This window comes from Colius striatus, chromosome 6 (genome assembly GCF_028858725.1).
Source record: "Colius striatus isolate bColStr4 chromosome 6, bColStr4.1.hap1, whole genome shotgun sequence".
Lineage (NCBI taxonomy): Eukaryota > Metazoa > Chordata > Aves > Coliiformes > Coliidae > Colius > Colius striatus.
Window position 1 is genome coordinate 38917020 of NC_084764.1, and position 13928 is coordinate 38930947.

The 13928-nt window shown below is 43.5% G+C and overlaps 1 protein-coding gene across 3 annotated transcripts in view; it reads left to right on the forward strand.

Annotated features, from left to right (window-relative positions):
• SYT16 (synaptotagmin 16) overlaps nucleotides 1-13928 on the forward strand; it is a 67620-nt gene that overhangs the window by 24833 nt on the left and 28859 nt on the right. For all 3 annotated transcript variants that reach the window (XM_061997913.1, XM_061997914.1, XM_061997915.1), the window contains exon 4: nucleotides 692-1318. In XM_061997913.1, coding sequence (XP_061853897.1) covers nucleotides 763-1318 — 556 coding nt within the window. In that variant the 5' untranslated portion in view covers nucleotides 692-762. The remainder of the gene's footprint in view (nucleotides 1-691; nucleotides 1319-13928) is intronic.

Consider the following 13928-nt stretch of genomic DNA (forward strand, 5'->3'; position numbering starts at 1 on the left):
AATTTTATGCCTGTAATATTCCATCTCTTGTGGTGGGTTTTTTTCATTACTGAGAAAGGCAAAACAACTCTGGATTGGGTTGCTCTGGGCAGACAGGTCTTCTTCAGAGCTTTTCTGGAGCAAACTGTTTGAGATGGTTGTGTCATGGGCTAATTCTGCATGCTTTAGGCCTATCATAGAATGGTAGGGGTTGGAAGGGACCTTTAGAGATCATCTAGTCCAACTCCCCTGCAGAAGCAGGTCAACCTAGATCACTTCAATCAGTCAAAAACATAAATCTCCCCAAATTCTCTCCTCTTCAATTTTCTCATCTGGACATGCTAAGGTTAAGAATGTGATGGAAGTCAGGACCAGGAGATTGAGATTTTTGACTGCAGGTTGTTTTGTACTTTTCTTGCCAGGACTGTTGACAGCTGGAACCAGAATGTGTGCACTTGTGGAGAGATATTTCTGTTCCGATGTTCTATGTTTTTATTTTTATGTAAGCTTTAGTAATTGAATGAAAGCTTTCCAGATCTCTGCAGGAATACATGTAATTTGTCCATCATTTCTGGATTTGTAGTGATATTCTCAATGGGTAGAAGTGCTTTTTTACATTTCTTCTCTCGGTTCTAGACATCTTAGATAGTGTGTCGACAGGTGTTGATGGACAAACAATTTACAGTAGTCTCTTATGGTGCTTATTCTGTAGCTCCCTGAATGATAATTGACATGATGGAAAAGCTGAACAACTGATCACCTGATCCTGGCACAGCGTTAAACATGGCTTCTGAGGCTTCTCAGAATTTCCTTCAGCCGCTGTCTTCTTGGATGTCTCAAATATACGAAGCTATCCAACACGCAGGAGACTCAATATCTGCTTCACTGCTGCATTTGAGTGGAGCGGGCCGTAAGTCAGAGGAAGAGAGGAACCAGGACTTGGAGAATAATGGAGGAGTTTATGAGGATTATTCTGAGGAGTCAGATGATGAACGACACCTGGACCTCTGGGATGATGAATACTTATATCCCAGAGAAGATGGTCACATTGGGGGTCCTGATCTTGCTTCGGAAGACCTCCCTCGTGCCTCTGACATGGGCCTGCAGAGCCAAAAACAGGTTAAAAATACCAGCCGCTTACCAGAACAGTGTGTTGAAAGCACCAGGTCTTCGGCAGCCAATGGATCCTACTGGGCGAATGAAGATCTCCAGACGTTTGATCAACTCCCTCCCATCCCTGAGGAAGAAGGTGAGCCCTCTAGGAGAATGAGAGGTCATGAGCACAACCTCAACTTGGGTGACTCCTTAAAAACTAATAATGGCAAGGCAAGCTTTGCAGGTAAGCAGCTCGCACACACCCTGACAGTTTTATCCAGACCTTTCTGTTCTAGTATTGATTTGATCTAGTTGCTAATCTGCTCATTATGTTCTATGTTGTCTTTGTTTCCCACGGCTAAAATGAAACTCCCCAAATCCCAAAGAAAAATCTAACCTTTCCTCTTGTTTTCAGTTCTTCTCTCGTTTGTGAGCTTAATCTCATTGAAGCAAGTGGAAATCTCCAGGGTGTAATGCTGAGCATTAGAAGGCAATTGGGCCCTGTTGCTGTAGCAAGGAATATTTTACCCCACCCATGTTTTGTTTCTGGTAGCAGGACCCTTCAAAACGAGTGTTTAGCCTTAAGCCTTTGCTTTGAGAACCATCTGCCTTTGCGTCATTGCTATTAAAGATATATATAATCTCAAACCTTGTTTCTTTGTGCCAGGAATCTCAAGATGTTACTGTGCCATGTGCTGTGAAATGCTGCACTAAAAAGCCAGCCATATCTCATGATTTTATGGATGAAAGGCTCCCAAATCGCTTTCCTTCCCTCCCACCACCCCCACAGGCTTTTCAAATAAGACTGAAGAGGACAGCAGGCAGGAGATTATGGGAAGGAGAACTGAATTTGATATTTTCAGTTTTAAATAGACCTAACTATGACTTCTGATCATTAAGTGACACGAGCAGCTTTTCAGGAGATTGCGTTCAGGACTGAATTTCAGGCACGTGACTTGTACTCACTAAATATCACTGTAAATGTGGCTGGAAGTTACCTGGGTCACAGAGAACTGATGGAGACATATGTCCCAACCACCGTCAGGAAAGCTGCTGACACCATCCTTGGATCACGCTGGCTTAAAGCCACTCTCTGTGAACATCCTAGGAAAGGGGGGAATAAGGAAGGGAAAGAACAGAGAGGGGGCAGTCAATCTACAATATGGAGCTGATGAAGAACTTGAGACTCACTGAGGGTCTTCAGAATTTGGCTTCAAATATCTAAATTCTGGGTTGTTTTTTTTTTAAGCAGGCAGTCGATGCCCTTGCAAACGGTTGTTTCATAATGACCAAGAGCTTTTCATCACTCTTGGCTTCTAGGGTAGTCTTACATATTTAGCCTTTTCTGTGCAGACTGCAGAAGATCAGCCTGTTTGTTTTCATATTTAACAGGAATATCAGACTGAGAGGGTATAAACCTTGACGGTGTTCTTTAATGAATGTTAAAATTAGCTCTTTTCTTTATTACTATTCCTCACACTGTTATGGCCAGGGAGTAAATAATTAAAAAGAGCTTTTGGTCTAGCTGTTCTGTTTTACAAACTGGGACTGCTTGTTTCATATTGCAAATGAATGATTGCCAATTCTCAGGTTAAGCATCCCAGAGTCGTGTCTTTTGGACCCCAACCTCTGTCCTGTATGGATCCCCTATCTGCTGGTGTCCGCTGTACGTTGCCTGTGCAATATCCTGCCCACAAGGTGTGTTTGTAGGTACCAAGTCAATGCTGCAGGGCTGGATTTACTGTGTGTGCTGGAACGAGGTGTCCAGTGTGTGCACAGACATCATGGGGCATTGCATGTACTTCCAGGGAGTGCTAAGGCCATGGATCCTCCTAGACAAGTGGTGCCTGGGGTGCAACCCTGTCTCCTGCAGAGCCTGTACCCCTAATAGGGGCTGTTGGAGCAATTCATGGCAAATCCTGAGACTCCTCAGAGTAGACTGGGGAGCAGCTACATGACAGTTGTGTTACTTCCATGGTGGCCTGCAGATCTTTGTCCTGTCTCTGGACTACACCCTTGCTCACAGTGAATGACAGAAAGGTGATGAGCTCTCTGGGAAATAGGGGCCAGGAATGGGCTGCTGTCACTGACAGAGCAGTTTCTCACCTGCAATCTTCTCTGCAGGGATATCTAAGAAAGAAGGTCCTTAGGAATGTATGATGGACTAGGTGAATTTTCCTGGTGAGAGACACTAGAGTGACAGACAGATGCCAGAGTAACCCATCACTGCAGCTGAAGGGGACGGTCACTCTGAACTTCTCTCCCAGCTTAGTGCAGATACTGATCAAGTTGCTGGTGGACTCTCAGTATTTATTTGCTTTCCTTCTCAGTAAGCTCCCTAGAGCCACTGTGGAGTGGAGACTGGCTTCATGGTGACAGAGCACTGGAACAGGCTGCTCAGATGGGTTGTGGAGTCTCCTCTGGAGACGTTCCAAACCCACCCGGATGAGTTCCTGTGTGCCCTACTCTAGGTGGTCCTGCTCTGGCAGGGGGGTTGGACTGGATGATCTTTTGAGGTCCCTTCCAGTCCTTGAGATTCTTTGATTCTGTGAATCACAGAGCTCCCCAGCACCTATGTTGTTGCTGCTGCTTATTGCTCTCTACTTCCGCACAAAGCGCTTTAGGGGGCATTGCAGAGCTTTTTACACCAGAGGGAGTGTCAAATCCAAATGCTCTCAAATAGTCTTTTATCTTTTCATCTCTGCAATGCACTGCACAAAGGGCCACCCTATGGTCTCAAGACTTCATAGTCATGAAGTTGGCTGTTTGAGGGTTGGAGGGCTGGGAGCTGATGCCTTTTTTTTTTCTCAGAACTAAGTTCTGTGGTGGGAGAGAAAGTGCTGAACTGTAATCTGAAAATGTCTTCCATAAGATCTTTGATGTGGAAGAACTCTTTTCTCTCTTTTAAGTGACCTTTCACTTCCAAAACACACACATACTCTTTGTGTTTTATTTTTCAACTCTTTATTTCCTCTTTTTCCTTTAGATTAATTCTCTAACATCAAGAGTATGAACTCTTCTGATGGTAACCTAGACATGCAGAGAGACTGTAATGCCCTGGCAACTTAGAATTTCAGTCATGGATTAAAATGATCAAGAGAAGATGTTTGAGGTATCCTTATTTCTGTTAGCTTTGTTACCTAACCCTAAGTGACAATGTAAGCCAGCATATGCACTTGCTGACATTCAGCAAAGGCGTTCAGTGGCATCAATATTAGCTCTGAATATTTTTCCTTTCATTTGACTTTTTTTTTTAACCCATTTCTGCAAAATACATGTTTCCTGTTTATCCTTATATTCTTTTCAGAACATTGCATCTTGACTTTATTTCACTTAATGTACCATATTTCTCTCCACAATAGAATATTTTAAAGCTAAATTGGCACAAAACAGTAGCAATGCTGAATGCTTTTGGTTGCCATGGAAATATTTCTGGGCACTTACTGAAGACCTGGTTGCCAATAGTAATGTAACAGAGAAAATAGATATGCTTCGTTTAGCAGCCACTGGTGATTAAAGAGCCACAGAAACGTGTTACAAGGTCATTCCAATATATAGCTTATTGGGTTTAGGGGGGGAAAAAAACCCACAACCCTGGGTGAAAATAGTTTTGTTTTAACAAAAGATGCAAACCAAAATCTAATAATTGTTCCCCCCTCTTAAACTTACAACCTGCTTCTGAGAGGAAATAAAATAACATTTCAGTTAAAAATCATCATCACCCCTTCTCCTTTTTATCAAATATGGTTTTGATCACATTTTTGCCTCCTAGGAAATGTTTCCTAGCTCCCACATTAGCTTTTCTGAGGCCCCAAAGCTGTACACATGTTAGTGAAAACCATTTTTAGGTTTAGGGATCTAATAAAGTATTTGAGCAATGAAATTCTTGGTTTCTTCATCCAAATGTCTGTTAGACACCGTGAGGCATGCTAATCAGCAGGGTGCTGCCACCCAGTCCCCGTCTGTACTTAAATGATGCCGGGGATGTCGTGCCAAGGTTTCAAACAAACACAGGGAGAAGTTTTTCACTTTGGATGCTTTTGATCCACGGCACAAAAATGAGGCAATAGAGCAGCAGGAAATAACTGCAGCACCAGGTGTTTGGTTTAAGAGGTGAATGAGAGGAAAGCAGACCCGTCCGTGCTTGCAGATCCCTGCTGCCATTTGCAAATCATGTAGCTATAAATTTTGCAAGTGTGGATGAACTTGCAGTTCCTTTGAGACCCTCCTTCATCGTCTAAGCTCTGATAGAGAAACTGTTTCCCATCAAAGAGCAGGGAAGGAGCAGCCTTTGCATCTCCTCATGGTCATGGTACTGCTGCTCAGCTGACTGGAGGTGGCTGGCGAGAGTGTGGCTGCCAAATCTGTCATTGCACATTTGGCTTAAGAAGTGAAAAAAAGCAATAGAGCAATAAGCCACTTCTAAAAGTAGTGCACTCCAAGCAGAGGGGTAGAGCTGGCCAGTCTATCTGCTTCCCAGCCTGAATCTATAGAGGGAAAAAACCTCATAAGGAAAAAGGTGAAGAGCAGCAATAATCGTGCCGCGAACACAATGGCTTTAGCACACTTCTGCCTCAGGGCCCATGTCCTCTGCAAACAAAAAGTCAAAGTGACTTTAGCAGTTAGCTGTTTCAGCAGACACTGCTCTGAAAAGGCATGGGGACAGACAACACCAGCAGAGCTGAGTCTTCTGAATCAGAGCTGAACCATTTTTGCACAGCGAGTTCTGTGATTGAAGAGTCCCCTGAGCTGTCTGACAGTGTTCATAATACTAGTGTAACATATAGGTGAGCACTACACTCCAACTGCATGAAGTCTGTGGAGATTTTCCCCCATCAATAAGACAATCTCAAGGCTGGCTAAAGATTGCATTTCACTTGGACTAAAGTAAATTCTTTGACCTTGGAATGCTATGCAGTTTGACATCCTAATAGGAATCTTGTCTCAGTGGCTAGGCAGTTATCCTCAATGCATGTGTAAGGGAAGGCATGCCTCTGAGGCTCTGGGAGTCTTCAAAACTAGAAACCTCTATTGCATTTACTTACCTTGGCCTCTAGCTTAACAGAGGTCATTGATTTTTGCCCGTAATTGCTGTAGTAGAGGAGATATTCCTTCTGCTGCATATGAGCACTCCTGACCTCAGTAAATGACTGTTCATGTGGTCAGGAATTCCTAGGCAAGAAATGAACTTTCATTAGCTCCTATAGACCCATATAGCAAAATATACCCCTAACAAGACTAGGCTGCTTGTGTGATAAGTAAAACTTCTGCTTAAACCTGAGACTAAAATAGCTAGATAGTCAGTTTCCATGTAGAGATCCTGTTTATGAATTTTGCCATTCGCCTGGCTGCAGAGCCAGCCAGTGCTCTAGCCAGAGCACAGCAGTATAAAAATCAGTGCCTGTACTCAAAGCAGGACAACAAGTCAAGAGGCTTTGCTGAATCAACAGCACCACTAGGACTGAGTGAAGGAAAGCACAGACAAACAACAGACAAAAGCACTTCACAGAAAATACTCCTAGCTACTTGAGTGGGAGAATGCACCAACGTGACTGGAGATGTGCCTCTGGTCTCTGAAGAATGTGGTGTGAGTCTGCAGCTTTCTGAAACGAAGTGCAGATGTGAGTTTGCATGGAATGCTTTATCTCTGGGAAATTCAGAGCTGCTCAGCGTTTGCCCACAGACTTTCATCCTTCTGAAGGCGGTTCCATGTCACTTCTTAAAGTACTCGTTTGCGGTTCTGTCTTTTCAAGGTTTCAAATTATAAGGGGTCTTCATCCATGAAGTTAAAAGCAAGTGGTGATGTGAGTAGGCAGTAGCCCTGAGATGAGGGTGCATTGTGGTATGTCAGCTCTGCAGCTGGGGGAATGGAGCCAAAGAGGGATTCTGTGAAGTTTGCAAAGGTGCTACAACTGAAAGCTCCCTTGTTTGAGGAGAAACTTCACTGTTTGTCCTCAATTAGTGATTTTAGATGCAGTGTCTTCGTAAGCCCACAGTGGACAAGTGGTTTGGGTTTTCATCAAGGTCCTTGTTCGGTGAACAGAGCTTCCTTGTGCCTAGCTTCCGAGGGTCCACGAGGAAGGATGTTCAGGAGTACTTGTCATCTGCTCTTGCTGTCTAGAAGGTTGCATAAGCTGTATGGAGAAGGATGTGTATGAGGGGAAGAAATGGATTTTGCCATTCAGTGCAGTTACAGAACAAATTGTGTGTGTGAGTGTGTGTGTTTGTGCATGTATTTTCTGATCCACTTTTGCTAAGTGGCATCCTCTTCCCACTCCCCATATGGCAGTTGCGACTCTATCTTCCTCTGGGAAGGTTGTTTAGGACTCAAGAGGCTTCATTTACCAATAAACAGCATCTTGGCAGCATCTGGGCAGAGCTACCTCTCTCCTAGAAACCCTGCCTCCTCACCTTCCATCTCCTACTACAGGCAAGGCAGGTGTGAATGATCTCATTGCGTTGTGGTGGAGGTTACGTGCAGGCGTACTAGCAGCACTCTGTGCAGAGCTGGAACATAGTATTTCTGGGTGCTGATACAAACAGTAGTACTTTTTGTTCCTTTTTTGTTTGTTTGTTTGTTTCAGTTGTTGCTAGCTTGGCCTACTTGGTATATGGCTTCTTATTGCAAACCCATGGTAGCAGGCAAATGCTTGCAGAAGGAAATGAGCGTTAGGACTTTTGGAAGCATGGATAATCCATCTCTGTTTCTTCCCAGCCTCTTTGCATTGCTTAACAGCACAAACCCCACTGATCTGAGCTCATATGAGGTGGGATCACTTTGACAAAAGGTGAGCTGGTGTTATAGCCTCTTGCCAGATAGGGATGTGGTTCTGACTTCCTTGCATTTAGTTCATTTTTGGCTGTTGTAATGACGTTTTGTCAGCAGCCATCATTTTGAGTGGCCTTGCAGGCTTCTGAAACAATTTTAGTAACCAAGGGGAAAGAAAGCAATGAAGGAGCGAGGTTAAAGTCATGGAGGGAAAAATGTGCAGTTTTGTTGACAGTGAATGGTATTGTTGGGCTGTGTGGATCTTCCAGGCAATGAGGAAGATGTACCTCTGCAGATGCTGTTTGTGTCATTCTCATACAGTTTCCTCAGATTGAGTTAGGAAGGTTTCATCAGAACTTATTTGCAGACCAACCCGAATGACTTAGGTTGAATTTTAAACCAGTCCATAGCAAAATCTGTAGAAAATGCCTTCTAACGACCATGAAAACAGCTGGTGCTCTCATGGCTTCATCACCCTACCTAAAAGTTCCCTCAGGTTCAGGCGGGTGCTCTCCTGTCTGGAGTGCTCAATACCACGTGAGACGAAGCATCCCTGGAAGGTCTGATTGCAGTGGGCATAAGTGTTTGCCCACACAAGCTGGGCTCTTGGAGGCATTTCCCTCCTCAGACCGAGAGCTTCAAGCCCATATGGTCTATATGTAGCAGCATAAATCCATGTGGGAGTATTTCCAGCAGATAGTATGAGAATGGTGTTGCTGTACAGAAAGCCTTGAATTTGGATAAATGAGAGCACTGAGGTTTGCTGAAGATCTGTGTTGCAGGGTCAGTTTTGAGGTCTGGACTTACTGCCATAAGTAATGTAGCTATAAAACCCTTGAGCCCAGAGGTGCAGTTTTGCTGTTGTCAGTAGCTGAAGTAAAACCACAGCTGAGATGTATTGTCATTCCCTGGTCACATAGTTGTGCTGCTTTCCATGTCTGGTCTGCAGAGCATGCAACTGTATGGTGAACCAGACCAGCTCATTGCTTTAACTGTTACTATCCCTATTACTTTTGAATTGAGTGAAGATGGCTAAAACTAAAACAAGGGAAAAGGGAAAGATTGCCCCTTTTGGGTAACAACTTAGGTCGTGAACACACAGGAGACTTGTTGCACCACATCCTCACCCACTGCTGCTGCCGAAGTCTGTGAATTTCCCAGGAGTGCCATAGGAACAGTGGTGTTACAGCAGTGGTAAAGTAGGGCTGTGATGAATCAACTCTTTAGTAGCAAACAGAAAATTTCAATTAGAATAATCAGTGGGAAAATAAATATCTGCCTTGTTGCAATGCAGTTGTTATTCGTAGCAACCCCAAACAAATATCTTTGCGAGGGAGTTGATTTTCAGCCTGCTAATCAGCAAACAAAGGCTAGTGGGTGTGAAGCCAATGGTTACAGCCTTGGGTGCTATGAATGGCCTATAATCTGCCTGAGTCTCACAGGGTGTGAGCGTTACATAGTGAAACCACTATAAAGAGGAGCAAGAGTTGGTGTCCTGGATCTCCTGAGCGTTTCCTTGGCCAGTTTGATTTCTCCTAGGTGGAAGGCTGTATTCTGGAAGAAGCTAGTGTCAATTCAGTGAAACCTCCTTAAATTTACTGGAGAGAGCTCACACAGTGACTCCCTTGCCTTAGAAGAAGTGTATATCCAAGCCAAGCAAACCAGTAGAAGATGCAATTGATGGGGAACTGAAGGAATTCAACCCATTGTGGTATGAAAGCTGCCAGGAAAACTGTCATCAAAATAATGCTTATAAAGTAAAGCTTAATTTATGTTGGAAGGAAAGGACAGTGTTTTCTAACTCCTTGGCCATTGGGATGCAGCAGTTCTACTTTCCATGTCCATGAGCATTTACAGCCCCACACCGCAGATTGTACACAGCTACACCTGTGCCCTGCAGTGTCCCCAGCGTAGACACAGCATCTGCTGACAGAAGGTGCTTTTTCTGCCTCTGCAGCTGCATGTTTTCTTTAAGCAACCTAACCAGAGCTGGCAAAGGGGTGTAGGCTGACTCATGGATGTAACTGCATCCACACCAGGGGTTTTCCTGGCTTAGAAGTGTCTCCTACAGTGTGTAATCTCTTCTTTCTTCTAATTCTCCACAAATCCTGGACCTGTGCTCATAAAACCCAGTAGCATAAATGAAGCCTGATTCATGCTTACTCCACATGTAAAATGTAAAGTAGGTGATTGGGAAAATCAGGGATGATTGTGATTCTACTTCTTGGCTGCCATTTCCTTTTAGATATAGAAGAACCTTAGGCAGCAAAGTGAGAGTCGGTTTTGAAGCTGAATCCCATGTTCCTATTTTTAAAACCTAAATTTGGGAGTAGGCAAAAAGCAACAGGAAAATATGTTGATTTTCATGCTGTTTCTGTGGGCAGGTCTCTATTTCTTTGCACAGCAGTGTGCAGGATTGCAGTTTATTGCTCTGACTGCTCTATTGTTTGGCTACTGAGGCACTTGAAGGCCAGAGCCAAATAATGTCTTGCTTCTGATTACTCTCTGACTTTTTTTGTTTGCTTTTGTTTTCCTTTTGCTGGAAGTGTCCCCTGGTATGAAAGCTGCCAAGTTGTGATTCTCTCTGCCTGCATTCATGCCAGCATCCAAATGTGTTTGCCGTGGAGAGCTTCCCTGTTGGTTTGGTCATGGAGTGAGAACAGATTGAAGAGGTAGAGATTGGTGTGTTGACACTCAGCAAGGAGGGGTGGACCTTACCTTCAACACTAGGCACCAAATGGTTCCTTGGTCGGTACACTGACCCAAAAGGGACAAACCACATAGGTCTGGCTGGAGGGAGAAAGCCCGGCTGAGAGCTGCCTTCTCTTTGTTAGTAAATGACCAGTTGGAGTTAGTCAACGGTGCATGGTCACTGTGCACAATCTGTCCGTAAGCTTGCATGGAGATATGGGTTTACTGTCTCACAGTGCATTCTCCATCAATTTTAAATACATTTAAATACATTAAATACATTTTTAAATACATTTAAATAGTTTTGAAAATAAAGTGATGGGATGCTCTTCTCCTTAGTTAAGCCCATGAATCAGGTAGTTGCATCACTTTGTACTTCTATTTGGACTCCTAGTTCAAATGGTTGCCAGCAAGAATGAGAAGAGTCCAGACTGAAGACAGTGCAGATCAGGGCTGTACTTTAATAGGAATTGGTAGTAGCAACTCCACGTGTGTTGCTGCACGTTTCCTTTACAAAATGTACCTCCTTTTTAATCCCTTGTTTGCAGCAGCCCTTTCCAATTTTCCAAAAGAAAGCCTTTTTCTTTCTGTGTGTAGTTCTGGGTTTTGTTGAGTTAGGAGCTGTTGCAGTTCACTGTTTCTCTATGTTATCCCGATCATGAAAATTTTAAGGCCAGGCCTATGTGACTGCTGCTGTAATAGCAAAGAACACAGCACAGAGCACTCCTGGGATCCTCTGACTATATGCATTATGCATAGGTGTACTGATACTGTTTTTGGTTATATGATCAAATATGTATTCTGCTTCCTCCAGGGCTCGGTGATGTTCCCATTGTCACTTCACTGACTTTCTTAAAGCAGAATCAAAATCTTTAAGAGGAAAATGGACACCCAAGAGCAGCATTAAATGTATTGGGTAGCAGAAATTTGGCATTTGCAAACCTTTCATTGTTCAGCCAAAATGTCTGTTGTTTGTTGGGGTTTTTTTTTAACGTGCAGGCAGACAGGAGGCATATTTTACATCTATATTTTACACCTACACTGTGTATTTTATTCGGTCATTTTTTTTTTCTTGGATAGTCTTTGAGCAAATGATAAGTTGTTCTTTATACTTGGTAACACTGCAGAAGATTCTTGAATTATTTATTTAATGCATTTTAGTTTAGTGTATTTGGAGGCCTTTAAGCTTTCTAACTGATTGGGTGTTTGAGATTTCTGAATAAATAGTGGAAGTTTGAAATACCTTGCAGAGAAAAGAGGTCACCCTCCTTTCCTCCTCACTGCTTCCTCTGGGGAGAAAAAAAAAGGAAAAGATAATCCCAAATGACTCCTTATGAGTAGTGGGAAGTTGATTTGTAAAACAGATGCTGCATAGAAGCAATTGAGTTGAAGTTGCTAGAAATATGTATATGCTCTGCAACATCTGCAGATCTCAAGATGTATTCATTATCCTTCCAGAATTTAGATTGTAATTATGGGTCCTTTATTTAAGTTTCCATGGTGATTTAGAAAATGTTTCCCCCTTGTCCTTTCCTAATCAGGACACTTGTATATTTGAATGGTGAACGTTTCTCTCTCCCCTGGGTGAAGTTAGTTTTATTAATACAGAGATATTAAGTTGACACAGAACTGTCTGCTGCTCAGGCAGAGATTCAGCAGCAGACGTATCAAGCATTTGCTACAGATTCCCTAGTGCCACGGTTTAATTAGCCTGTATGCTTCCAAATGCTCATTAGAAATAGCATCCAGTGTCATAACAAGTGGTGCAGTCGTGCTTTGGGGATTGGCAAAGTAGAAGTCAAAGTCAAGTGGTCAATAATACATCAAAGCGGGTCAAACACTTCCCCTCCTCCCCTTCAGCCTTCCCCTTCTGTCTTAGGAAAGGACTCTGCTCTGTTTTGCAGGGAGTTACATGCAGGTCACCCAGCGAGCATCTTTACAGAAATGGTCCAGGAGTGCTGCATCCACATGGACCTTTGCAAAATGTCTTGTAATAACCAGAACTGTACACCACATTAGTGCACGTCTGTTGAAGGGTACAGCCTCGTGCCCTTGGGCCTGGGATTGTAATGTTACAGTTGTTTTGGAAAATGGTGACAGATGCAGCTTAATTACTAAATATAATCTTTTACTCATGATTTTTGGCAGACTGTTTGACTGCAAACGGACTTCTGTTTAAACTTGGAGTAAGTTTTATTTTTGTCTTAAATAGCCAAAATGTATACACATATAAATAGAGCTCATCAGCATCAGCTGAGAGTTTAAATGGATGTGGTGGATGTTGCATGAGCCACAGGTAGTGATGTGACAACACAGTTGGCTGAAAAGGAACGTTCGGTTTTATAGGTTTCAATTACTTGAATAGGTTGTGGCACATTTAGGATATAGGGTTGTTACAGCTTGAAATAATAATTGTTATTTTAAAAAGTTTCAAAGACGCTTCTTTTAACAGCTTACAAAAAAGGAAGAGGCAGTGGAGTCCCCATCCCTCAAGATGTTGAAAAGACTCAGAGATGAGGTGCTGAGGGACATGGGTTAGTGGTGGGTTTGGCACTGTGAGATGAGTGGTTGGACTTGATGATCTTAAGGTCTTTTCCAACCAAAATGATTCTGTGATTCTATAGCTGGTCACTGACCAGTTACAAACTAATATCTAAAACCCTTTTATCGTTTATATCAGCATAGAAACACTCAGCTTTTTCCTCAAGTTGGAAACAATTTTCTAGAAGGAACAGCAGGTTTATTGTCAAACTGTGGCAAATCAGACCAGAGGGTCACATCTGCCAGCGTGGTGTTGTGGAAGGAACCAGCTTCTGCTGAGCTGGTACTGGCAGCACGTTACTTCAGCACTGCCAGCTTCTTTGCTCTGTCCTTTCTGCCGGAATTGAGCGCTGACTTCTGTGCAGCAGCAGGTAAATTTATGGAGCAGTGACAGCAGTTGTCATTAAGTTGACACTGCAGATTTTTAATAGACCTAATGTAGTGTGTAAAAGCAGGATCCTGTTTCCCCACCTGTAGCTCTGTGGTTGATATGAGCTCTGAGGTGGAGAAAGGTACTTTCCCTTCCAAACCAGGCAGTGTCACTGAGAAAGCTGCCCTCCACTCACACATCACCACATCGCCACATGCAAGACCCGTGTGTCTAGCTGCTCGGGTTTGCCATGGCAATTATCAAAGTGAGTCCTGGCAACCATATCTCCTGTTTGATGCTCTCAAGCAAGCAGGGGACCGACCACACTTGACAGCTGGCTCCTTCACACGCGTGTACACAAACACGCACGTGCACACCGCCCGCCCGTCCTCCCCACTGCTCCCTTCCATGGGTCAAAGCGTCCTGCTGCTGGGCATCCTTGGTGCTGCTGGCAGGGACATCAGCAAAATGCCTCTGTGCCTT